Raw genomic sequence first — 26,303 nt, forward strand, 5'->3', positions numbered from 1 at the left:
GATCTGTGCTTCTCAATCATGGCACCATTCCAAATTCACTTGTTTATATTGTGTTAATGGCAGTCTACATTTGGATTTTTTATCACTCACTCTAGTGTTGGGGCTCTGGCATGATTTCTCAGGCTATACCTACTCCAGCGACTTTTAATTGTGATGTGGGTACCAAAATAGTGTCTTTTATGGTAAAAAGTTGTGTTCGTACCTCTATCAGTGCTCTCCAGCTGGAGGTTCTTCATTTGTAGTTGAGTGGTTGACCTTTTACCTGATCCATCAATCATTGTAGTCTGTTTTACTCTAGTCAACTATTTGCTCTGCTCCTTTTATGTGTCCTCTATTTTGTGTTAGTGCAGTGTTCATTTTAGCTCTGTACACCTTGGTGTTCCCTCACTCTGCGTGCAGAGGTTACACTTTTACTTTATAGACCTTTTACAAGTATGTCTGTTTGGTACAGGGGACTGATGACCTCGATGTTTAGCCCCCATCAAACCCCGAAACCAACCAACCACATTTGGGCCAGTAATTCCCTTGCTGATTCCTGCTAATCTCCAGTCAGTGGTGTGTGATGACACAATATTGTCTGGAGTCTATTACTTGTTCTCGGACGGCAGGCACTGACGTGAAGGAGCTACAGTGTGCTTGGTGTACAATATGGCAATTCTTCCTTATGATGGTCAGATATGCTCTACTTCAATCTGGACAATGAGTTTGCCTGCCCTCACATTCCCATGCAGAGCAAATCTGGGTATTGCACCATTTGACCAGCCAACTAAATGTTGACCCACAATGTGGGTGGGTCCTTTCAAACTCTGACTGTTGCTGATAGTGGTGTCTCACAGGAGTATGTGGAATCTCTGTGGCCTTTTCAGTGATCTCTCAACACCCGACACTCTCCACACTGCTTGTGTATCATACCAGGCCTGATAACGAGACCAATCACTAGGGACCAGAAAAATTCGCATTTTATGATAAACGTGAATGTAAATGCGAGTTCTGCACAAAATCCCAAAACGTGAAATTACCTAATACACACTATTTCATTAGCGCATTGTATCTGACTGAACAATTTTTTAGACTTAGTTTCAAATAGCTTTATTTTTTTGCATATAAATAGCCAAAATTTAACCCAACAACTGGTGTTGTACATCGTTGGATGAAGCTCAGTTTGGGAAGTTAATGTGTGTAAAAACAGGTTTTCAAAATAAAAACTGCATGAACAAATGGCATGTCAGCGTACTCAATGCTCTGGTGCCATGGGCGGTTGGTTGGTCTCTATGAGATACACACTGGATAATGCAACATAGTACTCAACCTTGGGGCCTAGCATCTTAGAATGAAGAAATGCATACCTTTGTTACCTATCTTTCAGAAGTTGGTATAATGCAGACAGACATGTCAGTTTAAAGTGATTTATATTTTGAACTGTGGTTGCCACAAATGCTGCTAGATGTTGGGCCTAAGTTTCTTCGTGAGCAATAGTCTGCCATTATCAGCAAGCGATTGCACAGTAGCTGTTCCTAAATGTTTTGTTTTGTGCATTGCTCATTGTTTTCTTTTTATTTTCAAATAAGTGAAGAAACTATGCGCGGTCCATGATGGATTTAGATAAGGACACGCACAATACCAAAATGGATTGGTGATGCTTGTGGCAATGCTTTTGCAGTGTACAGGTGTAGGCTGCTGCACTGTGTGGTGTTTCCACACACTCCTTTGGCGATCAAAATTCTACTTTGTCTACACTCACAACCGTCTCGCAGGATGTGTCGCCCGTACTCTGGACAATAGCAATCGGAAAACAAAACCTGTCATGTACGAGGTGTGATTGGAAAGTTGTAAATGGATCTGCTACCACTTACTGGTTTGGCGGGCAGGTACACGGAGGGTGGGGAGTGAGTCATTGCCTTGTCCTTGAACACTCTGACAGGAAACTGTGTTTCCTTTATTCAGTTCATTGTGGCAGCTGGTTGAGTGCGGGTCTGTTAGGGCCTGTTGCCAGATTCTGTCTGCATGAAAATGTACGTAAAAACGGAGCAATGAGTTTATGTAAAATTTTGTTTTAAAACTGGGAAATCAGCTTCTGAGACTTATGAACAATTAAAAACAGCTTTTGGAGGTAATTGTATGAGCCAGTCAAATGTTTTTGTCTGGCTCAACAGATTTAAAAATGGCCCGTGAATCATTTGAAGATGAACCATGATGCGACCATCCTTCCACCTCAGAAACAAATGAAAATGTTGTGAAAGTTCGCGACTTAGTGCACTCAGATCGTAGGGAGATGGCTGATAAACTTAATTTAAGTTTCTATGCAGTTCAGTCAATTTTAACTGAAGATCTGAACATGCGTCGAGTGTCCGCAAAATTCGTTCCAAAACTGTCGTCAAGTGACCAGAGACAATACCGGCTTGAAGTGTGCCAAGAACTGATTAATTGGACTAAAAATGACCCAGATTTGTTAAATAGCGTAATTACAGGTGATTAATCGTGGGTATATGGATATGATCCTGAAACCAAAGTGCAGTCTTCGCAGTGAAAGACTCCATGTTACCACAACTGAAAAAAGGACGGCAAATTCAGTCGAAGGTGAAGACAATGTCAGTGTTTTTTTTTACCAGTATTGTGCATAATGAATTTACCCCAGGAGGACAGACAATTTACCAGAAATACTACAAATGTGACCTTGAGCGTTTGCACGAAAAGGTGCGGAAGAAAAGGCCTGCATTGTGGATAGACAGGAGTTGGATGTTACACCATGACAATGCTCCGGCTCATTGTGCCTTCTCCATCATTAAATTTTTGACCAAATCCAAAATTCCTGTGGTTCCACAACCGCCATATTTCCCTGATTTGGCCCCTGCGGACTTCTACCTGTTTCCTAAACTGAAATTTTCATTGAAAGGGAAGCGATTTGACTCGATTGACGACATCCAGGCAAATACGGTGAGTGTCCATAACACACTTCAGGAAAAAAAATTCCAGGAGTGTTTCCAAAAATGGAGACACTGTGTTGGAGTCCGTGTGTTCAGTCAGAAGGTGACTATTTTGAAGGAGATGCATTACAGTAGCATGTAAGTACCACAGTTGTGCAATTACAAGCCCAATCTTAAAACTTTCCAATCACACCTCGTATTTCGGCCATGCTGAAATTCTTCACCTAACATTCAAATAGAGCTATTTTCTATTCTCCGCTAGATGCCGTGTTGGTTCTATGTGTAGCATTGACAAGTATGGGTTGCACAACTGTGAATGCCCATGAGAATTCAAAATAAACATTCTGCAGATTTTGTACTCGTGAATTAAAAGAGAAAAAAAAAAAACCTTCGAGGAGTACCTTAAATCAGAGACTCGTTCAGTTCACCGATGTCAATGCTGCTTCTCAACAGAACAATTGTTTGTTGAAAGCTTAAATATAACCAAAAGGAGTAAAGGAAAGGCAATGTCAGGAGAAAAAAAAACTGTTGAAGTTCACCCAAAAGGAAACATTCAAACCAAAAAGTTCACCAATCAGGACTTTTAACAGTCAGTTTCAGAGCACGGAGGTTTTGTCTTCACTTGTGTAGTGTGACAACCTTCTATATTTGTGTACCTGACCATTAAAAAAGGATGCCAAAATCATTTGCTACATTTTACACTCCCTGCAGCAATCACGAATGCACTCTGGTAGCCTTCCTACCTGAGCATTGCAGTTTTAATAATTTACAAACCAGCCAATGATGTGAACTGGTTCGAAGTTTATGTACATTGACATCTGATCATGGTGCGTCACTTTTCTTTGGGCAGTGTATATTATGGTAGAATTTAACCCTTTCTTAACTATGGGGCTGTGCTGCTGATGATCATTTAATATTTCTGTTGCAGAAAAAGGCGATAAGACTTATACACAAGATATGCAGTAGAGCAGCATGTTGTAAAATGATTGTGTAGCACAAACACTTGACAGTATATTCATTGCACATAAATAAATTACTTAATTTTTTTATGGGTCCACAAACTGATGTTTGGTGCAATGATGTACATGATGAGAACACTAGGACAACACACAATCACTTCCAGCAAGCAACAAAATTAAGAACACGTAAGAAAAATGGTTTAAATGCAAAATGAAAGTCTTTCATGATAGAAAAAGGTTTATATTCATTCAGTGAATTTTAAGGCACCACTTGTGATATAAACAGGCATATTGGCTATAAAGTAATAAATGTATGAAGTGGATACATTAAATGTAACATACTTTGGAAGTGTAATTATTGTTATACTATTATTTCTGACATTTACAAAAGCCATTGTTTTAATGGCTCCTTGCAAATAGAATGTCTGACCTGAGATGCTGGAACTAGTAGCCTGAGGAAGGCTGTGGCGGAAATCTGTATGTAAGTCTTTCAGTTGTGCCTCTCTGCAACTTAATATGTCTTCTTTTCAGTAAGTAGCAATCTCTCCTCCTGCATTGTTGATATTCCTGCCTGGAGCTTCCATTACTTATTTATAATGTGAAACCCATGTTGTTGTGTTAGTTGCCATGCCATGTCTCATTTCAGTTAAAAGTAAAAAATAGCGTAATTACTATTAAGTGCAGGAGGCTAGAACACTACTTGCCAAATCAGAGTAGCATTGGGCAACACAAAGACCAGTAACATACTAAGCTTTCAGTATAATTGATGAGTGTGTGATCATCATTGTTGTCATCTATTCTTCAATCCCATCAGGCAGATGTGGTTCTCTGTTGCCCTCTTTCAGGTTGTTCTATCCATCAATGTTGTCTGTTTTCGGTACTTACAGTGCACTGCCCTGGTGGTATTCACATCAGGTTGCTTCTTATAATGTGCATTATTACACTATGTACACAAATAAACAGTACGTAGCTACACTTGGTTTTACACTGGCTCACAGGATGTAAACATTCCAGGTTTTTACAAAGAATACAGATATTACAGATACTACACTTTTACTACATAATTGTCTCTGGCAAGAGATGCATTTGTATTATAATACAAATATTACTAGTACAGGTTTTACATTTCAGTAAATGTTGCTTATTGCATACAACAAGGTAAACAGCTAGAGGTGAATATTTAATACATAATTAAAAACCTTTTGTAAGTTACAGAATACCATAGTTATTACACACCAAGAACAACAAGATTTATGCAGGAAGATGGGGTGTGTGTGTGTGTGTGTGTGTGTGTGTGTGTGTGTGTGCTGGGATATTTTGGAAATTCTGGAAGAAAAGGTTTTGTCTTGACTCAGTCTGTTCATTCAGGATTTTTTGAGGTGATTTTAGTTTGTGGGTGAAAATTCCTAATTGTTCAGGATGGTCCATCTGTAGTCCTTTCTCAGCAATGTGTAGCACAGGAAGACTGTCATTGATATCGTCAACATTTTCAGGATGAGAAACATGTGATGCAAAACTGGACTTACCTAAGTTTTGAGTCTAAGGGCATCCATATGTTCTTTGTAGTGGGTTGCAAAATTTCTCCCTGTTTGGCCTATATAGAATGAAGAACAGGAGCATGTGAGTTTCTATATGCTAGAATTGTTATGCCAATCTCTAGTGGGTTTATTATTGTGAACAATTTTATTTTTTACTTTGTCAGTGTGGAAGGATATTTTTATCTTGTGTGGTCTGAAAAGATTTGCAATTTATATGACACTTTACCAAGGAATGGAAGACAAACTTTGGGATTTCTTTCTTAGTTTGTAATGGTGACGGTGTTTGCTTGAGTTTACTTTGGATTTTTTCAAAAAGGATGTTTATCAAAGAGGCATTATAACCATTATTTGGGCTATAAGTATGTTCATTTCTTTACATGCATCTTCTTCACTGATAGGGATGAAGAGCATACAGTTTACAGATGACCTGAAGAAAACAGTTTTATGTTGGTTCAGTTGGCATGAGGTATTGTCAATGGTAACATCACTGGTAGTGAGTTTTCTGTGTATTTGGAAGGTATGCTTGTTATTGTGAGTGGAGTTAGTCATGTCAAGGAAGTTAATTCCTTCGGTGGTCTGGTGTTCAACTGTAAATTTAATATTTAGGTGCATTTTATTCATTTCATCTGCTAGGTTATTTAGTTCTTCTTTTGGATAATTGAAAAGTCTTAGTGTGTCATCCAAATATATTTTATAATACAGAATTTTGTCAGTAAATTGTGGGTATGTTAAGAAGTTTTGTTCCAGATTATCTATAAATACGTCAGCAAGCAAGCCTGCTACCCATTGCCAGACCACTGTTTTTCGTGTAAAATTTGCCATTGAATGAAAAATAGTTACCGGTATGTGAGAGAACTAATTCAAGCAACATCATGAGCTCATAAATTTCTGCATTGCTTAGCTTTTTGTATTTGATTAGTTTCTTTTGTATTATTGTGAGAGAGGCTTTCCAGCCGATATTGGTGTATAGGTTTACTATGTCAAAGGAGGCAAATGTTGCTGTGTTCGGCACAGTTTGATGTTTAATGTAGTTGATTAACTCAAATCTGTTGTCAATTGAAAAGCTGTTTTCAAAGGTGTAATTTTTCTTCAGTATATCATGAAGTTTTCTGGTAATTTTGATCCTGGGTTGTTTATTGCATTTACAAGTGGACATTTGGGACAACCAGTTTTGTGAATCTTTGGCTGATATCTTAACCTAGGGGCCTGTGAGTTCATTGTAAAACAGTACTGTGCTTCACTACTCGTCAGTAGAAAATTGCAGTTTTTAAGTAGTGTTTTCAGCTTCTCTTGGTACTTTTGAGTGGGATCTGTTTGTAGTTCAGTGGTATTATTAGATTCAAGAAATTATTATTTAGTTTGAATGTTCATTATTGATGTGTACAGAGCACCTCTGATGAAAAATAAATTTTGTTTGTTAAGGTAACATGTGTTTTATGATATAGCATCATTAAATCTTATTGTTATAAGCTCCAGTTACTTGGCTGAAAGATTGTTCTGATTTTTGTACTGTTTGTTCCCCATCTGTTATTGCCAATAATCATTAAATTAGTACATGTGGCTTTCCTGCCCACATTACACAAGTAATGCATGTTGCCATTTGTTTGTACTAACAAGTCTACTTTTGTAGCTGTGTTTGAAGGTTGCTCCACAAGTAAACCTGCCACTGATATGCCAGTGGTTCCTGGGAGCTCAGTATTATGAGGGCATTCTAGACTTGTGTGCTGTGTGTGCAGCAAAAGGTGATCCAAAAAAACTTGGAGAATACTTTTACAAGAATGGTGAACCCCCAGGTGATGAAGAAGGATATCGTGCTTATGTTGAAAGGTAAGGAAAAAGAGAAAACTTTCAGTTATCTTGTGCAGAAATACTATTCATAAAAATGTGATAAGCGGAAGTTTGTACATTTTCTCCCATGTAATAATCTGTAGTAGTTTCATGGTGTAACTAAAACTAAACCTCCCATTGTACCTAACATACTATGAAGCTTTTTAACCAATAGACTGATCCTGTTACGTAGTCGTGTTCTTTGATAGCTGGCACATTCGAAGAATGGTATAGAACACTGACTAGAGAATTAGTTACGAAGTGGTGGTTTGAAAGTTTGCAGCATTGGCTGTGCCTGTTTTGAAGCTTTGTTCGTGATATTTCAAGTAACATACTACAGAAATAATATAGGAAAAAACATGGCTATCTTGGAAGACATTTAGATATACGAGAACCTCACAAAGCATCCAAAACAGATGGTAATAGTCAAACAGAGTTGCAAAATAGATTATTTTTAAACAATTTTAATTGAATTTGGTGTTCTTTGTGAATTTCCCAAAATTTTTGAGAAGGTGATGTATTCTAGAAATCAAGTACATCTGCAAAGGAGACCATGTATAGGGCATTAGTGCAACCCACTGCTAAGCACTGCTCCAGTGTTTGGGACCACCACAAGGTCAGATCGAAGGAAGATGTCAAAGCAATATCCTCAGTAAACCACCACATGGATTTCAGAAGAGTTGGTCTACTGACAATGGGGCTTACACATTCTCTCACCAAATTTTAGGCCACAGCCGGGATTGGCCATTGCGGTTGTAGGCGCTACAGTCTGGAACCGCGTGACCGCTACGGTCGCAGGTTTGAATCCTGCCTCGGGCATGGATGTGTGTGTTGTCCTTAGGTTAGTTAGGCTTATGTAGTTCTAAGTTCTAGGGGAAAATTTCCTCAAAAAAAAAAGGGGGTCACCTTCCTTCCAAGGATTGCCCATTTGAGTTCACTAAGTATCTCTATAATAGTAAAGTGTTGATCGAAATTACCAGTAACATATCTGGCAGCCTGCCTCTGAATTACTTCGACAACTTCCTTCAATCCGACCTTGTGGTGGTTCCAAACAATGGAGCAGTACTCAGCAGGGTGTCCCCCAATAAATCGAAGTTGACTATTTGCCTTCCACACTGCAATCTATATGTGCTCGTTCCATTCTGTTACTTAACAAGTCTCTGAGCCACTCGCATATCTGGGAACGTATTCCGTATCCTCGTACCTTTGTTAACAGCCTGCTGTGGGGCACCGTATCAAACACTTTTTGGAAATACAGGAATATGAAATCTTCCTGTTGCCCTTTGTCCATAGTTTGCAGGATATCATGTGAGTAAAGGGCAACCTGAGTTCCGCACAAGCGGTGCTGTCTAAAACTGCGCTGATTTGGAGACACAAGCTTTTCGATCTCTAGGAAATTTATTATATTCAAACTGAAAATATGTTCAAGAATTCTGCAGCAAACCAATGATAAGAATATTGGTCTGTAGCTTTGAGGGTCCGTTCTCTTACTCTTCGTATATACAGAAGTCACCTGCATTTGTTTCCAGTCGCTTGGGACTTTGCGCAGGGTGAGAGATTCACGATAAATGCCATCTAAGTAAGGGCCCAGCACCGTAGCGTACTCTTTGTAAATCCGAATTGGAATTGCATCCAGACCTACCGGCTTATTTGTTTTCAACTATTTCACTTGTTTCTCTATGCCAGGGATGCCTATTACTAAGTTATCTACATGAAACTCTGTACAATGGTCAAACGATAGCATGTTTGTGTGATTCTACTGCATGAATGAGTTCTTCAGTGCAAAATTTAAAACTATGGCTTTCCTTTGCTCTTTTCTGCTGCCACACCAGACTTCAACCCGCTTAGCAATTTTACTTTGGAACAAAATTTGCTTGGGTTTTCAGCAAGATCTTTCGTGTAACGTATGATGGTGGTAGTTGTATGTTCTACACATTCATCTTCTTACAGTCACATGAACCTCTGCTAACTTTTCCCAGTTATCATTTGCACATTGTCTTTTGATACAAGAATGCAACAGGCTTTGCTTCCTCGCTGTTTTTTGAATCTTGTTGTTAAATCATGGTGGGTCTTTTCCATCCATACTCCACTTACTCAGCACATACTTCTTCAGACTAGGATTTACAGTCCATTTAAATTTTGCCCATAATTCCTCTATGTCCATCATACTGGAACTAAATGATGATGTCGGTTCACTGTCTGTGTGGGATGCTAACAAGTGCCTATCCCCGTTTCCAGCAAAGTTTATTGCTTTATTAACTTAAGTAACTGTCATCATTACAATATCATGATCAATGATCCCTGCCTCTGTACTGACACCATCAGTAAGGTCATGGCTATTTTTAATCAGAAGGTCTAAAATATTTATGTTGTATGTGAGCTGTTGAACTAGCCGGTCAGTACAGTTTTTGGAAAAAATGTTTAAAAGTACTTGAAAAGACTGCTTATCTGTACACCCGTTCAGTGAATTCATAGATGTCCTAGTCTGTGCTCAGTAGGGTAGTCACCTCTAACTAATATTGCTTGACTCATTATTTCCTACTGACCGTAAATTTGTTTTGATTGACTCTGTAACTATCACAGCGGAATTGGGTGGCCAATAAAAAACATCCTAGAATGAACTTGATTACGTCCAGACCTATTATACGTGTCCAGATAACTTCACTTCACTCTCAGATTCAGTCTAAATAGAGGCAATATTTTTTGTCAGCTGCAATGAACACTACCCATTGTATGGCATCTAAAATGTCTTTCTGATGTACATGTCATAAATTGCTAAATATCTCAAAGCTTTATACGTAAAGTTTCAGCCAGCTCTATCACAAGAACTAGAGCACAAGTAATTTCCTGGAGTTTAATAAATTTGGGAGCTTTGTTAACGGTAGAACGGGCGCACTGTTGTTCATAACATGACTAGGTGCATGGTGCACTTCCTACACATGCAGAGAATATCTGTCCTTATTGTTACCGAGATAAATATGAATGAGCAAAATCTCTTAGTTTAACTTAACAATGATAAAATGAACTTAACTAATATGAGCTGAGGCACTGTTTAGTTAAACAATAATAAAATAAACTTTCATTATATCACTCTGTTGCCACGGACAGGTTTTACCCAACAGCAATGAATCACTCAATGCATTAAACAGTGCAGTTGCATCAGATCCCAGACAACCACTAAATCCAGAATGAGATATTCACTCTGCAGCGGAGTATGCGCTGATATGAAACTTCCTGGCAGATTAAAACTGTGTGCCCGACCGAGACTCAAACTCGGGACCTTTGCCTTTCGCGGGCAAGTGCTCTACCAACTGAGCTACCGAAGCACGACTCACGCCCAGTACTCACAGCTTTACTTCTGCCAGTACCTCGTCTCCTACCTTCCAGATTAAAATCTGCCAGGAAGTTTCATATCAGCGCATACTCCGCTGCAGAGTGAATATCTCATTCTGGAAACATCCCCCAGGCTGTGGCTAAGCCATGTCTCCGCAATATCCTTTCTTTCAGGAGTGCTAGTTCTGCAAGTTTCGCAGGAGAGCTTCTGTAAAGTTTGGAAGGTAGGAGACGAGGTACTGGCAGAAGTAAAGCTGTGAGTACTGGGCGTGAGTCGTGCTTCGGTAGCTCAGTTGGTAGAGCACTTGCCCGCGAAAGGCAAAGGTCCCGAGTTCGAGTCTCGGTCGGGCACACAGTTTTAATCTGCCAGGAAGTTTCAACCACTAAATCGATTACTAGTATCTCATAGACAACAGTCTCATTGTGCGATTGTGCTGTTGGCTTCTAATCTGAGTCAATTTCTTGCGTAATGAAAAGGAATAGGTATGAGCTTGCAAAATTGTGAAACAACAATCGAATGGTGCAAAATAATATTATTTGTCGTTATAGGCACATCTGTTTGGAGGTTAAGAGTACTTAAACATCTACTGATAAAATTTTAACGGTCAAAGTAACTTTACTCTGAACGACGTCTGATTTCATTATCTGCATGTCAACTGGTGAGTGTTCATAAGAGTATCTCAAAGTACCACCTACCCTTAGAAGAAACCATGTGCTGTAAGAATAGTACATGGCATCCATCCCCTATCATCTTGTAAACATCTGTTTAAGGAGTTGAACAAGTGCCTCACAGCACATTTACTCGCTCATGAAGCTTGTTGTAAATAATCCACTGCAGTTCAAAAGGCAATGGGAGGGGATCCTCAAGAGAACAGGGCATTACAAATGAAATCACGTAACCATCTGAGGTCATCTTCACCCTAGTGTTCCATGTCAAGAGTGAAACACTGACCTAGAAAAATCCGAAAAAATGATAACAGGATCAGACACCAAAAGTCACCAGAATCATAAGACATGGAAGGTGTAATGAAGACAGGAAGAAAAAAACAAATATTTAATGGCGTTAATTACATACTCCATATAAACTATCCCCCCGCCCCCGGTGCCACAAGACTGGGAACACTAACAGGAAAACCATGTAATAGTAAATACTGGCATGCCATGAGCATTAAGGGTGCAAATGATCCATAACACAGGTGCATTATGAATCAGGTATGTGATTGGTGAACTGTTTAAACAGGAAGGAGGTGGAACCATCACAACATTAATACGGAAGAGAATATGTGCACCTCAGTACAAGGAAAATATTGGCCAGACAGTTAGGAATTTTCATACAAGATTTAAAGAACACAAAGACCTGGCCAATTCCAGATAAGCTTTGATAGTGTACTTGATTGACAATAACACCAGCTGCAGCAAGTTAGCGACAACTGAACTGTCTACACACTGCGGAGAAATGTTATGCAATAAGCACAGAAAAAGAATCTGCAAACAAACAAAAAATGCAGATCACATTGTATTTTCTCATAATAGGTAGACTCTATTACTTTTTACTTGTATTGGTCAGGGTGGAGAAATGGTAAGACACTGGACTAATATTTGGTAAGGTGCTCAAACATCCAAAGTAAGACAGTGCAGAATTGTTCCTTTCATTTGATAGAGCACAGCCCTTTTTCCTTTCCTACACTTTCCCAATCTGTTTTTTTCCCCTTTCTCTGAAGACCTTATTTGTGACATGATGTGAAAATTTAATTGCCTTGTTCCTCTTATTTTTAGGTGAAAGCATGAGTATTAGTGCTTTAATTGTGCAATAGCCTCATGTAAAATAACATAATTTATACTATTGTATATGTTATAACAGGATGGAATGTTACAAAGAAATTACTTCAGTACTGGGTCATCTGTATAATCAGTCTCTATTGAATCCGTATGCACCAAGAATACCATTGAAACCTGGTGCAGGAGTACCAAAAGATGGGAACCAAGCCTCACCTGCTGAAGCTGAAAAGCAGGTGAATTTTTAGTAATTTTCAATGGCACCAAAGTGAAACAATTAAGCTCTTGTTGTCTGGTCATAATGTTTGTAAGAAAGTCCAGGAATTTCCATCATGCAACTTCCAATTGAAATATTATCCACAACAGTGTTCATAATTTAAATTTTTTCCATGTGCAGATGAAGAAGATAATACAGCAGGCACTGTCAACGAAGGATGAACTCCTGCATGTAGCTATATATGACTGGATGTTAGGAAAACAGCTTCTAGAGCAGTTAGTGACAATCTCTGAACCTAGCTTTGAGAGATACTTGAAGCATTCTGCAGAGCGCAACAGTGATAGTAATTACATCAATGACCTGCTTTGGAAGTTCTATGAGAAGAATGAAAATCATGCTGAAGCTGCACAAATTTTACTTAAAATGGCAACAACTCCTGGGTAATTAATTATTACAAATTTTATATTTTTTATTTGTTGTTCTTGCTCTTGATGACATAAAGCATTCTTTATCAGCGAAAACCACCTATCTGTAAAAGACAATGAACATTCTCTGTGACCTGCTCATAAAGTTCCAAATTTTTAATTTTATAGGTCTTCTCTGAATCTTAATCAGCGGATAGCTTACTTAGCTCGAGCAGTTATGTGCATGCGTAGTGATAAAGTGGGTTGTGCACCTCATCTAGGAATTGTGCTTCAGGAACTTGAAGACAAGATTGATGTGGCCCACGTACAACAACAGGTAATTTAGTATGCCTTCAATACATTAGTTTCTATTAAACCAAGACAGTGACTTTCATCATCTTTTAAAATAATACAAGTATTTTACAGCCATTCAAAATGTACGATTGTTTGTCACCTGCATAGTGATGTTGGCAATGTCACTTTCCTTATACTTTGACATTAGAGAAGAAATGGTAGTTGTTTTCTTCCAGAATAAAGAGTCAGTCCCCATTCATTGACATAAATTGTATCATCATATTTGTTAATGTGTGGAACAAATTGTTTGAGCCAATATACCACTTGGAGAATTATCTTTCTCATTGTTTGAGAAACATTCAAACATAAGATTGCACAATCTTAAACTCATTTCTCTCCTTGTTTTGGGAATCTATTCATATTGGTAGACACACATTTTTGTTCTTTTGCCCTAAGTTATACGAAAAACATTATCAGTATAATGATCAGAACTAAAGTATCTTCATACATGAGATCCCCCCACCCCCCCACCCTCACCCACTTTAATGCCTCAGAAACTTCTTGAAATAAAATGTTTTTGCGCATACAATGAGCGTTCAAAAAGTCTTGCACAGTCGTCTCTAATTTTTTTGTTTTTTGCGGAAGGAGAATGAAATTTTTTTGTGTACGTACTTTCAACATTTAGCTATACATTGAGCCTACTCAATGTAGTCCCCATCAGTTGTGACGCGTCTTGCCCAACGTTCTTTCCATGGTGTAAATGCACTTTGGTAATATTCTGGGGTTGACATTTTACACTATCGCTTGACACATTTATCCTGCTATCATCATTTCAATAATGCACTGAATAATTAAGTTCAGACAATAGTGTGGTAAAGAAATTGAGCTGTCACATATACATGGCATAAGCAATGAGTATAGGAAATATATCTGAAGAAGGGGGAAAGTAGTGTTTATTTTAGGAGCAGTGTTATAGCGAGTGGAGATAATCCATGCAGCTACATTTTGTCTCTCTATGGCCATTTATTTCACTTCAAAAACAATCAGGACAGACATAGGAGTCATAATTGAAATATCCTTCAGTTGCAAATAACCTAATTTGGGTCTAATCTAGAAGATTCGGAAACTATGCATAGTTCCCTGCCGTTATGTAGGCAGGAGTGACATCACCAGCAGTCGACCAATGGTGTAAATGCCCCGAAGATGACCCCTACGTTGGGTTGAAACTGGTTGGTGGTATAATAATAATAATGAATGCGATTAAGACTGTTTTTTAATAATTGATTAATCATACTAATCGCTGCTTCATCTCTCCAACCATGTTGTCCAAAATAATATAGAAGAAACAGAAATTTGCGACTTCCGTAGCATATAAAATATGCTGGTCACTGCTATAGGTAGACATTCCATTACGTTAGTCTCCCAAAAACAAATCTGTCTCAATTGCCCAATTCATTATAAAACTGCTAAATTGGAGAGTAATAGTTTTTTCAGACTAATTGTACACTACCAGTGTGCATCATAATTGCATTTGAAACTAAAAGCTGTAGTCTTACGCTCGTCGCAATGTGTGTTCTCTCTAGTGTGGCCATTCCTCCAATTTCTCTTAATGCAAAAATTGATTGAATGGCAGTTATTCTCTTTACTATGAAGTTTAAAAATGTTAGTGACAGTTGCTGATTCTGGTTACCAGACTTTTCTCCGAAAGTTTTGTAATGTATTTCTCATTGCTTTTCTGCAGTTTGCAATATTTAGTGCAGTCCCTACCAGAACTCATCTTAATCATGCAGTGTCCCTGGACCACTTCCTTCTGATGTACACACCCTCCTTTGAGAAGTAGCATATTCCCAGCTAATAAAGATGAAAAATTTGAAAAACAATAATATTTAATTGAAAATACATTCTTTAGGAATAAGAAAATTAATCTACACAAAAAACTTCTCATTAAACACATCCTTGGTATCACTATGCCCAATTGCGAAATGCGTTTGGATGTCAAACATAGATATGTCATCCATGCTGCTTCCACCAGAGTTGACCACTCATAATAGCTGGTGAGTCGTGGCATGCCAGGATCTTGGCAACACATCACTGAGACATCCGGAAAAAATGTTGGCCAAGGCAGTAGGCAGTCTCACATGTCAGAATTATAACAACTGCTATCCAAATTACCAGCTACACAAACTAGAGGCAATAATGTGGTAGGTACTGGGCCTACACAACGAAGAGTGCAATTTGATGATACTTGCTGTCCTTGAAACTGCCACAGATGGATACTGCCATAATGGTGCTGTACGCAGAACTGGGACTCAACTAAAAAATCGACATTGGTACTCTTGTAATTTATCGTTGTTGGACACAAGAATGGTCATCGTGCATTGGAAACCTGATGTCATTGCACTGTCTGAATGGGTACTTGTGCTACAAACAAGCCTATTTCCTGTCTCAAGGCACGAGACATGGCTTTAGGATCCTGTACGGCCAAAGTAAGTCTGTCCTCCCAGGCACTAATCGTGTGGGGCCATTGAGAGCCTGTATAGTATAGAATTTGGCCATCCTGAGCCAATGGATATTCCATACTGATATGATAGTAATGGGTTGCTGACCAAACTGAGTTGCAATATTATGGAGCTATGAACCACATTCTCAAAAGGCCATAATTTTCCCACTGTCTAATTCTGACATTTGCTGGTAGCTACTACTTCTCCTTAAATGAGTAGGGACCTGAAAATGTACATCTGTTTTTTAGGCAGAATTAACATTTATTTTATTTCTTTATTTATTTTTAATTAATTAATGTACATATTGAAAAAGTTCTCATGGTGCCTGAAGACAAAGCATTAGAGCTTTGGATCTCACTATATAAAAAAGAAGTAGTGTTGATTGGGGAGCTGTTCATTTGGAATGTCTGGTTATGCAAAAACTTAAACAACTTTTTTTCCAGAACGATGTTTGCATGTTTCCTTCTTTTGGCTCTATTTAAGCTTTAAACAGATGACTGTTCCTGTTGAGAAGTGGCAGATTTTTCTGACCCCTCTTTAAGGTGTTTCTCCACATTAGATTATTTTCCCCACCCATTTCGGTAATTGCAAAATCTACACAATATTGATTTCAACCTTTTGTGGGCATTCTTAGCTGCACAGCACACATGTGACAAAGCTGCAGATAGAACTGACAAGGGACTTTTTTTATAAGTAAAACCAAAAATGACTCTAATCGCACTTAAGAGAAAGACTTGCATTGTGGTCGAAATACATTGTCAGGTATTACTTTCAGGTCACTATAGTCCAACATGCTGACATTATAAACTGGCAGTTGGCCATAAGCGTAAACAAACTAGAATGCCAAATGCGAGACGAGCATTGGGGGAAAACATCCTCCTTGCAAGACACACTCGTCACACCTGTTGTGTGTTTTTCCAAAAACAGAACTCAGTCAGTCACGGGCTAGGTTATTAAAAGGTACTAAGGATCAGTTATCGCTTCTGGTGTTGTGAGGCTCGTAATTGAACTCTGTGATGGACCAGACTAGTGTCTCCTCTCATTTCAGATTAAGTAAGAAAAAATAACAAGCAACACGCAGCACCAAGCATTTGGTAATGGCTGCTGCAGAATTGCTTGCTGAGGTTCGGAATGTTGTAAATGAGGTAGTTAAGACCTGACTTCTACCAATATTTAGCACATCCCCAGTTTAAAAACTTGGCCATCTATCACAGGCAGATCTAAATGTCCACAAAAAGTTAAACCTTTGAACTTCAGATAGCAAGACAAATGTATACATTTCTTTGTTCTAAAATGCTATGTCCAATGGCTGACTCCTATGTTGCACTATACAGGATGTATCTCATGCAAACCATTTAGCTGCTCACAGTTGGTGTGGCACCATATCATTGAACACACTGATCTCTTGTTGCGATCATGCACCCCTTTGAAACATGTTCTTACATTGTCTTTCCAAATTAGACTTCACCAAATGATGTGCAGTAAGAGTAAACAGAAACTTTAGTACATTTTTGATATTTACAAGCAAAAAATAAAGCTGTTTCAATTACCTCTGATAATATATTATGAAATGGATTCCCATTTTGTGAAACTGTATTGATGTTAGCTGTTTGTGACAATTTGAAAATTTCTGCTGGGCCGGAACCCGAACCTTGATTTCCCCGAGTGGTCTCCTTAACCACCTTCACTATCCGTGAGCACCTCCAGGGCTGACCCAAACTTCCATTTGTCATTGAGTCCACAACTATAATGCTCGCACATTTTGTAATTATCGCAGAGGGAGACAAAAATAATTTATCATCATTTTAGCCTGTCGAGGCATGAATAAATCAGTGATGGTTGCAGTGTCTTTGTCTATACAGTGTCTGTATCATCACATTACAATGTACTTCAGACATCACTGCATAACCGACAGAACAGACACTGTTCTGACGGTTAAACCTGTGATAATTATTATTAAATTTGCTCTTATTTTGTGATAAAATGGTTCATCTGTACAGAATTTGCTATGAAATAGCATTTACTAGGTAATTTCACATTTTGGCATTTTGAGACAGAATTTGCAGCTATATATGAATTCATCACAAATTGCAAATTTTTTAGGACCCTATGTGTGAGGCACTAAGCGATCTTCTGACAAGTATCCAACATTCTGATTAAGAAAGCTATTGCATAATCTTTCCTTGTTACTATATATGTACTTCATGCAGTTGTGTTGAAATGCTGATCATTTGCATATCCAAGCATCTCAGTTTGACATTTGTTGTTGCAGTTTAATGACCAGCAGTACAATAACTGTCAAAGGTACTTTTTTTCCACTCATGAATGTACACCATGTAATGTAATATACTAGCTTTTGTCAGTTGAACATCTTAGATCCAGTCATATGTTTTCACTTCCTTTCACGCCGATCACCTGCTACCCTACCTAAAACCTCTTTCCTCATTACCTTAGCCAGCTTCATCCTGACCCATAACTACTTCACTTTCGAAGGACAGACATACCAACAATTAGAGGGAACAGCCATGGGTACCAGGATGGCCCCCTCGTACGCCAACCTATTCATGGGTCGCTTAGAGGAAGCCTTCTTGGTTACCCAAGCCTGCCAACCCAAAGTTTGGTACAGATTTATTGATGACATCTTCATGATCTGGACTCACAGTGAAGAACAACTCCAGAATTTCCTCTCCAACCTCAACTCCTTTGGTTCCATCAGATTCACCTGGTCCTACTCCAAATCCCATGCCACTTTCCTTGACATTGACCTCCATCTGTCCAATGGCCAACTTCACACGTCCGTCCACAACAAACCCACCAACAAGCAACTGTACCCCCATTATGACAGCTGCCACCAATTCCACATCAAGCGGTCCCTTCCCTACAGCCTAGGTCTTCGTGGCAAACGAATCTGCTCCAGTCCGAAATCCCTGAACCATTACACCAACAACCTGATAACAGCTTTCGCATCCCGCAACTACCCTCCCGACCTGGTACAGAAGCAAATAACCAGAGCCACTTCCTCATCCCCTCAAACCCAGAACCTCCCACAGAAGAACCCCAAAAGTGCCCCACTTGTGACAGGATACTTTCCGGAACTGGATCAGACTCTGAATGTGGCTCTCCAGCAGGGATAAGACTTCCTCAAATCCTGCCCTGAAATGAGATCCAGCCTTCATGAAATCCTCCCCACTCCACCAAGACTGTCTTTCCGCCGTCCACCTAACCTTCGTAACCTGTTAGTTCATCCCTATGAAATCCCCAAACCACTTTCCCTACCCTCTGGCTCCTACCCTTGTAACTGCCCCCGGTGTAAAACCTGTCCCATGCACCCTCCCACCACCACCTACTCCAGTCCTGTAACCCGGAAGGTGTACACGATCAAAGGCAGAGCCACGTGTGAAAGCACCCACGTGATTTACCAACTGACCTGCCTACACTGTGACACATTCTATGTGGGAATGACCAGCAACAAACTGTCCATTCCCATGAATGGACACAGGCAGACAGTGTTTGTTGGTAATGAGGATCACCTTGTGGCTAAACATGCCTTGGTGCACGGCCAGCACATCTTGGCACAGTGTTACACCGTCCGGGTTATCTGAATACTTCCCACTAACACCAACCTGTCAGAACTCCGGAGATGGGAACTTGCCCTTCAGTATATCCTCTCTTCTCATTATCTGCCAGGCCTCAACCTCCACTAATTTCAAGTTGCAGCCGCTCATATCTCACCTGTCTTTCAACAACATCTTTGCCTCAGTACTTCCGCCTCAACTGACATCTCTGCCCAAACTCTTTGCGTTTACAAATGTCTGCTTGTGACTGTGTATGTGCGGATGGATGTGTGTGTGTGTGTGTGTGTGTGTGTGTGTGTGTGTGTGTGTGTGTGTGTGTCCTTTTTTCCCCCTAAGGTAAGTCTTTCCGCTCCCGGGATTGGAATGACTCCTTACCCTCTCCCTTAAAGCCAACATCCTTTCATCTTTCCCTCTCCTTCCCTCTTTCCTGATGAAGCAACCGTTGGTTGCGAAAGCTTGAATTTTGTGTGTATGTTTGTGTTTGTTTGTGTATCTATCAACCTACCAGCGCTTTCGTTTGGTAAGTCACATCATCTTTGTTTTCAGATATATTTTTCCCACGTGGAATGTTTCCCTCTATTATATTAGTATATAGTTTGTATCTTGAGTAGTGGTCTACAGTAAAACAAAGTTGAAGTTCAGATCTCACCACATCCGTTTCATTGTGGGCACTGCAAAGAACTCCTGCAATGTCGAGAAGTTGCTATTGTGCCCGTAGTAACAATAGGTGTTCTTCTTAGGCATCAGATTCTAATTTGTATTTCTAGTATTTCAGACCATTTCCAGGTCTCCATAATGGTGTGATAATTTTCAGTGTTAAAAAGAGAGAGAGAAAAAAATCCCCAATTAGCATATAGGTAGTATGTAGTTCCAGACTCCCAAGGACTCCAGTGGCTTTTACATTTCCTTGAATATAGTACCCTTGTTTGATAGTTCATAGTTTCACACTGATTTATCATTTGTTAATAACTTTGGATCAGTCTTTTTCACAATAACTAAATTACTGTATAACATTCTTAAATTTTATTTCTTACAGATTTTGGACAGAATTTCATCCTTGCCCCGTTCAGCAAGAACGGAAGAAGCAGTTGAAAAGCTAAATAGCTCTCTTATAGGCTGCACAGAGGTAAGAAGTGAGTCTGGTTTAAATATGTTCATGAAAAATGTCAATGAAAGATGCTATATATACACATATCAAAAAGTTTTGTGTCACCTCAGTTCCGAGAGTTAAGGAACCTGTACAGAAAATTTGAAGAGAGATCAACATAAACATCATTTCCTCGCTTTTTACTGCTCATGAAAAACACACATTGAGTGTTGTACCACCGTACAGCGAGACCTTCAGATGTGGTGGTCCCGATTGCTCTACACACCGGTACCTCTAATACCCAGTAGTACGTCCTCTTGCATTGATGCATGCCTGTATTCGTCGTAGCATACTATCCACAAGTTTATCAAGGCACTGTTGGTCCAGATTGTCCCACTCCTCAATGGCGATTTGCGGTAGATCCCTCAGAGTGGTTGGTGGGTCACGTCGTCCATAAACAGTCCTTTTCAATCTATCCCAAGCATGATCGATAGGGTTCATATCTGGAGAACATCCGGACCACTCTAGTCGAGCGATGTCATTACCAAGAAGGAAGTCATTCACAAGATGTGCACGATGTGGGTGGGAATTATCCATGAAGATGAATGCCTCTCCAATAAGCTGCCGATATGGTTGCACTATCGGTCGAAGGATGACATTCACGTATCATACGGCCATTATGGCGCCTTCCATGGCCACCAGCGGCGTACGTCGACCTTGCATCATGCCACCCCAAAATAGCAGGGAACCTCCACCTTGCTGCACTCACTGGACAGTGTCTCTAAGGCATTCAGCCTGACCGGATTGCCTCCAAACACACCTCCGATGAACATCTGGTTGAAGGCATATGCGACACTTGTTCCTGAGCGGACCATTCGGCATGTTGTTGGACCCATCTGCACCACACTGCATGATGCCGTGGTTGTAAAGATGGACTTCACCATGGACGTTAGGAGTGAAGTTGCGCATCATACAGCCTATTGCGCACAGTCTGAGTTGTAACACGACGTCCTGTGGCTGCACGAAAAGCGTTATTCAACATGGTGGCGTTGCTGTGAGGGTTCCTCAAAGCCATAATCTGTAGGTAGCGCTCGCCCACTGCAGTGGTAGCAAATGGGCGGCCTGATCAAGGCATGTCATTGACAATTCCTGTCTCTCTGTATCTCCTCCATGTCCGAACATCATCGCTTTGGTTCATTCTGAGATGCCTGGACAATTCCTTGCTGAGAGCCCTTCCTGGCACAAAGTAAGAAAGTGGATGTGATCGAACCGCGGTATTGACCGTCTAGGCGTGATTGAACTACAGGCAACACGAGCCATGTGCCTCCTTCCTGGTGGAATGACTGGAGCCGATTGGCTGTCAGACCCCTTCTGTCTAATAGGCACTGCTCATGCGTGGTTATTTACATCTTTGGGCGGGTTTAGTGACATCTCTGAACAGTCACAGGGACTGCGTCTGTGATACAATATCCACAGTCAACGTCTACCTTCAGGAGCTTTGGGAAAAGGGGTGATCCCAAACTTTTTTTTGGTGTGTGTAATTTTTTTTATTTATTTGTTTATTTTTTGCATATAAAATTTTCAGTGACTCTTCTGATCATTACAAATTAAAGCTTTAATTATTAGTTTTATAGATATCTTTCAAAGTAATTTATGTGGTGACTTTATAGAATAATCATGCACATTCCTGCAGAACATGTACTATGCTTATGAAGTACATCAGACAACCCCCAGGGCTCCATTTAACTACTGCAAACCCATTGAGTGAATTTAAGATTATGCCATGTAACAAGAGTAACCAACCCAGGAAAGTGAGGAACTGTTATAACATACCTTAACACAGTTTCCACCGTTGTTAGTTGCCACTTTCCTGTTCAGAGTTAGCATCATTGAGAGGAAAAGCACTGAAAGGAGGAATGGTGAACATTCCTTGTTGTGTAGTTGTGATACATTGGCCACTAAAAAGATCAGTAGTCCGATTTTGGGGTTCTCATGACGAAATTCTCATACACTCCTATTCCAACAAAACATCCTCTGCTAGTGTGAGAAGTTTGTCACATTTTAACTGAGTACATACTGTTACCTGACAAGAGAATTGCAAATATAAATAGTAAGTTCCCCGCTTTAAATAGTAAGTATGGTGTCACCAATTTTCTTTCTCTGTCTTTATTTAATACTGATTCTCTAGCTGCCTGTGTTACAGCATTGAATTTCATTAATGAAATAGGGTAACAGTTACTGAACTTAATGAAATAAAATCATCACAACTTCTGAACGGTTTGCGTTACGACATTTAAACTGCACGGTCGACCGCAACGGGGCACAAATGGAATTAGTATGTGAATATGGTTTAGCTACAAAGCTCACTTTCATTTGGATGAGTTCGTCAATAAACAAAATTGATGCATTTGGGGGGCTGAGAGTCCGCATTTCATGATTGTGAAGTCTCTTCACCCTCAACGGGTGACTGTGCGCTGTGCAACGTCCAGTCACGGAATAATGAGTGCGATATTCCTTCATGGCATGGTGACTGCCGAATGGTACATGAAGGTCTTGGAAGATGATTTTATCCCATTATCCAAAGTGACACTGATTTCAACAAAATGTGGTTCATGCAAGACAGAGCTCAACCTCATCGAAGCAGGAGAGAGTTTGATGTCCTGGAGGAGCACTTTGGGGACAATGTTTGGCCACCATATTCTCCGGATCTGAATACATGAGACTCCTTTCTGTGGGGCTATATTAAAGACATGGTGTACAGCAATAACCCCAAAACAATTGCTGGGCTGAAAACAGCCATTCAGGAAGTCATTTACAGCATCGATGTTTCAACACTTCAGCTGGTCGTGCAGCATTTCGCTATTTATCTGTGGCACGTCATCGCCAGTGATGGCAGGCATATTGAACATGTCGTCATCTAAATCCGAAAATCTGTAGTGACATTTAGACATTTACATGTTGACTAAAGTGTGTGTACGCCGTGATTTGTAACTAATTTAGTTCCCCCCACCCCCCACCCCCACCCTGTATATGAACTGCCGCCCCCCTCCCCATACCCTGTCCTCCTCCTCCTCCTCCTCCTCCTCCTCCAGTGTCTTGTTCACAGGCCTTAGAAACAATGTCAGTACCCTCTTATAGTAGTGTCATAGGGCATTAGATTGCAACCTTTGTTCCTTATTTATTTTCAGCTAATTTTCCATGTAACATATGTTGGGAAGGCAGCAATGTGGAGCTACGGTCATAGAATGACAGCCAACAGACACAAGGGCAGTGAGCATGTAAAAGTTTGTCCAATAAGCAAGTATGTTTGAGTGTGGCTAGCAGTGCAGTTATGTCTGACTAAGCTGCTGCTGCTGCTGCTGCTGCTGCTGCTGTACTTGTTTGAACAAAAGTTATTTCGTGCTCTCTATACATTCACAAAAATTAAAATGTGTAGCCTTAAGATTTTATTATTAACAACATTACACCGTATACTGTCTTATGGGGACTATTTTACTGCAGTGTTGTTTCTGCAGTGCAACTTATTATCTTAATAGTGCAATAGAATTACAGTTCTCTTAGCGTAACAGTAGTTGATTTATTAGTCAACTTTACACAGTATGCATCACAAAAAGTTTGTGTGTAATGTAACAAGCCATGGATAGGAATTTGAAGTTCATCTGGCTTCGGCTGTTTAGCCAAAATTGTTTAAGGGTAACAGTAGCAAAACACAGTAGTTTTAAATTACAGATCAAAGATTTGACACACTCGTCTAAGAAACCTGACAAATTTCAAGGAAAGTTTTTGAAGGTCAAATGTAACAACTGCTAGCACAAATTTAGTAACCAGTAAAATATTTAAACAAATTTGAATGTCCAAACTAACAGACTCATTTTAAAACTTCCTGGCAGATTAAAACTGTGTGCCCGACCGAGACTCGAACTCGGGACCTTTGCCTTTTGCCGGGCAAGTGCTCTACCATCTGAGCTACTGAAGCACGACTCACGCCCGGTCCTCACAGCTTCACTTCTGCCAGTATCTCGTCTCCTACCTTCCAAACTTCACAGAAGCTCTCCTGCGAACCATGCAGAGCTAGCACTCTCGAAAGAAAGGATACTGCGGAGACGAGATACTGGCAGAAGTGAAGCTGTGAGGACCGGGCATGAGTCGTGCTTCGGTAGCTCAGATGGTCGAGCACTTGCCCGCGAAAGGCAAAGGTCCCGAGTTCGAGTCTCGGTCGGGCACACAGTTTTAATCTGCCAGGAAGTTTCATATCAGCGCACACTCCGCTGCAGAGTGAAAATCTCATTCTGGAGACTCATTTTAAATTACAGGCCAAAATTTAACATGGTCTGCAGTAACTAAGTAATACATGAAACTGATCAAATAAAGCCAGATATGGCGTGGTGGAGACCGAGCCATGTGCACGGCTCCTACAGGTGGCCTCTAGTGGCTGGCACAGACGTATACCTTTGGAAATTGATCTAAGTACGCACGCACGGCGACACTACACTCGGCACACCCACACTCGTATGCATTCGTAGCAAGACAGCACACGTGTTGCTAATGTGAAGAGGGATGGATGAGATGCCAGTGGTCCAATGAGAGAAACATCCATCAGATCTGGAGTGGCAGCAGCTGGTGCTGGCAGTGGGGTGGGGCAATGTGCTAGACAGGCATTGGAGCATAGTGCCGGGAAGTGTGGAGACGAGGGTCTGACCCAGGGTGGGGGCCCCACGCGACACCCGACATCAGCGCCAGGCAGGAGGGTGCCATTGTCATCTCCGCGTTGTCAATCAGCAGGGCAGGTCTCAGTGCAGAGGAGACGGAACTGGACCAACTGGAAATGATGGCTGACGTGATGAAGGTAAGAGGGCAGGTGGAGACAGGCCCGACCAGAACAGCAGGCTGCGGCAGCAGACCCGAGCCTGGAAATGGTTTGGCATCGAGAAGCTGGAACCCGAGGGCACGACACGCGGGGGAGACAACTAGTGGGATGGGGGCACCTCCACAGCAGGGAACAGTGGGCGTGAGATAGAGACTGCAGCGACGGGGGCCACACCCATGAACCAGTAGCTTCCGGCAGTGAGCAGGGGCAAAACTGATCAAAGTGCTACACCAGCCATACGTCATCAAAGGATGTCATCTGTTGCAGAATCCACAACAAACTTTTTCATGAACATACGCGCTAGTCATTCAGCCTCCTCATTTGACTGAGGGTTGAATGGCGGAGCCACAACGAAGCAAATGCTGTGATGGGAGCAAAGGTATGAGTAATAACCTGGGGTCCATTGTTGGAAACTAATGTACAAGGCAAACCCACAATAGAAAGAAAAACAAAAGCATATGAATTGTGAACACAGTAGACAACACACACACACACACACACACACACACACACACACACACACACACACACACCAGAGAATGTAAGGAAACTGGGAAAATATATCCACAACCAAGAGCCAGTAGGAATTGAAGAAGGGCCCAACAAAATCTACATCAATGTGTTCTCATGGCCGGCGTAGAAAGGAGTAGCAGGACAAAGACGTCCTGGAAGCTGCCTGTTGTTGGGCACACTGCTTACAAGCCTCAATGAAATGGACAATGTCACCATCAATCCCTGGCCAAAAAACATGTCAAAGTCATGATCACAACCTATAGGAAGGTGGGACAAAGCATTGACATTATCATGTTTATACATAGTTCCATAATGGAGTTCCTAATTGTAGCAAGGCAAAAATAGCGCCCAGCGTTGTCAGCGGTATGCTACCTTGTCAGGGGAGGAAGTGTAACGTTTAAACAAGGAAACAGAGGATTTATGGTTAGTAAGAAATTGAAACTTGGAGCCATACAAAAAACACTAAATTTGTGGAGAGTGTAGCCTCT

General features: G+C 40.6%; 1 protein-coding gene across 1 annotated transcript in view; it reads left to right on the plus strand.

Moving 5' to 3' along the window:
• The window catches only part of LOC124795542 (nuclear pore complex protein Nup155), a 258,190-nt gene that overhangs the window by 194,545 nt on the left and 37,342 nt on the right, over positions 1–26,303 (plus strand). The window contains 5 exon segments of the mRNA XM_047259615.1: positions 7,052–7,248; positions 12,443–12,593; positions 12,755–13,014; positions 13,168–13,315; positions 20,385–20,474. Of these exon segments, the coding sequence (XP_047115571.1) occupies positions 7,052–7,248; positions 12,443–12,593; positions 12,755–13,014; positions 13,168–13,315; positions 20,385–20,474 (846 nt within the window).

Source organism: Schistocerca piceifrons, chromosome 4 (genome assembly GCF_021461385.2).
Source record: "Schistocerca piceifrons isolate TAMUIC-IGC-003096 chromosome 4, iqSchPice1.1, whole genome shotgun sequence".
Taxonomy (NCBI): domain Eukaryota; kingdom Metazoa; phylum Arthropoda; class Insecta; order Orthoptera; family Acrididae; genus Schistocerca; species Schistocerca piceifrons.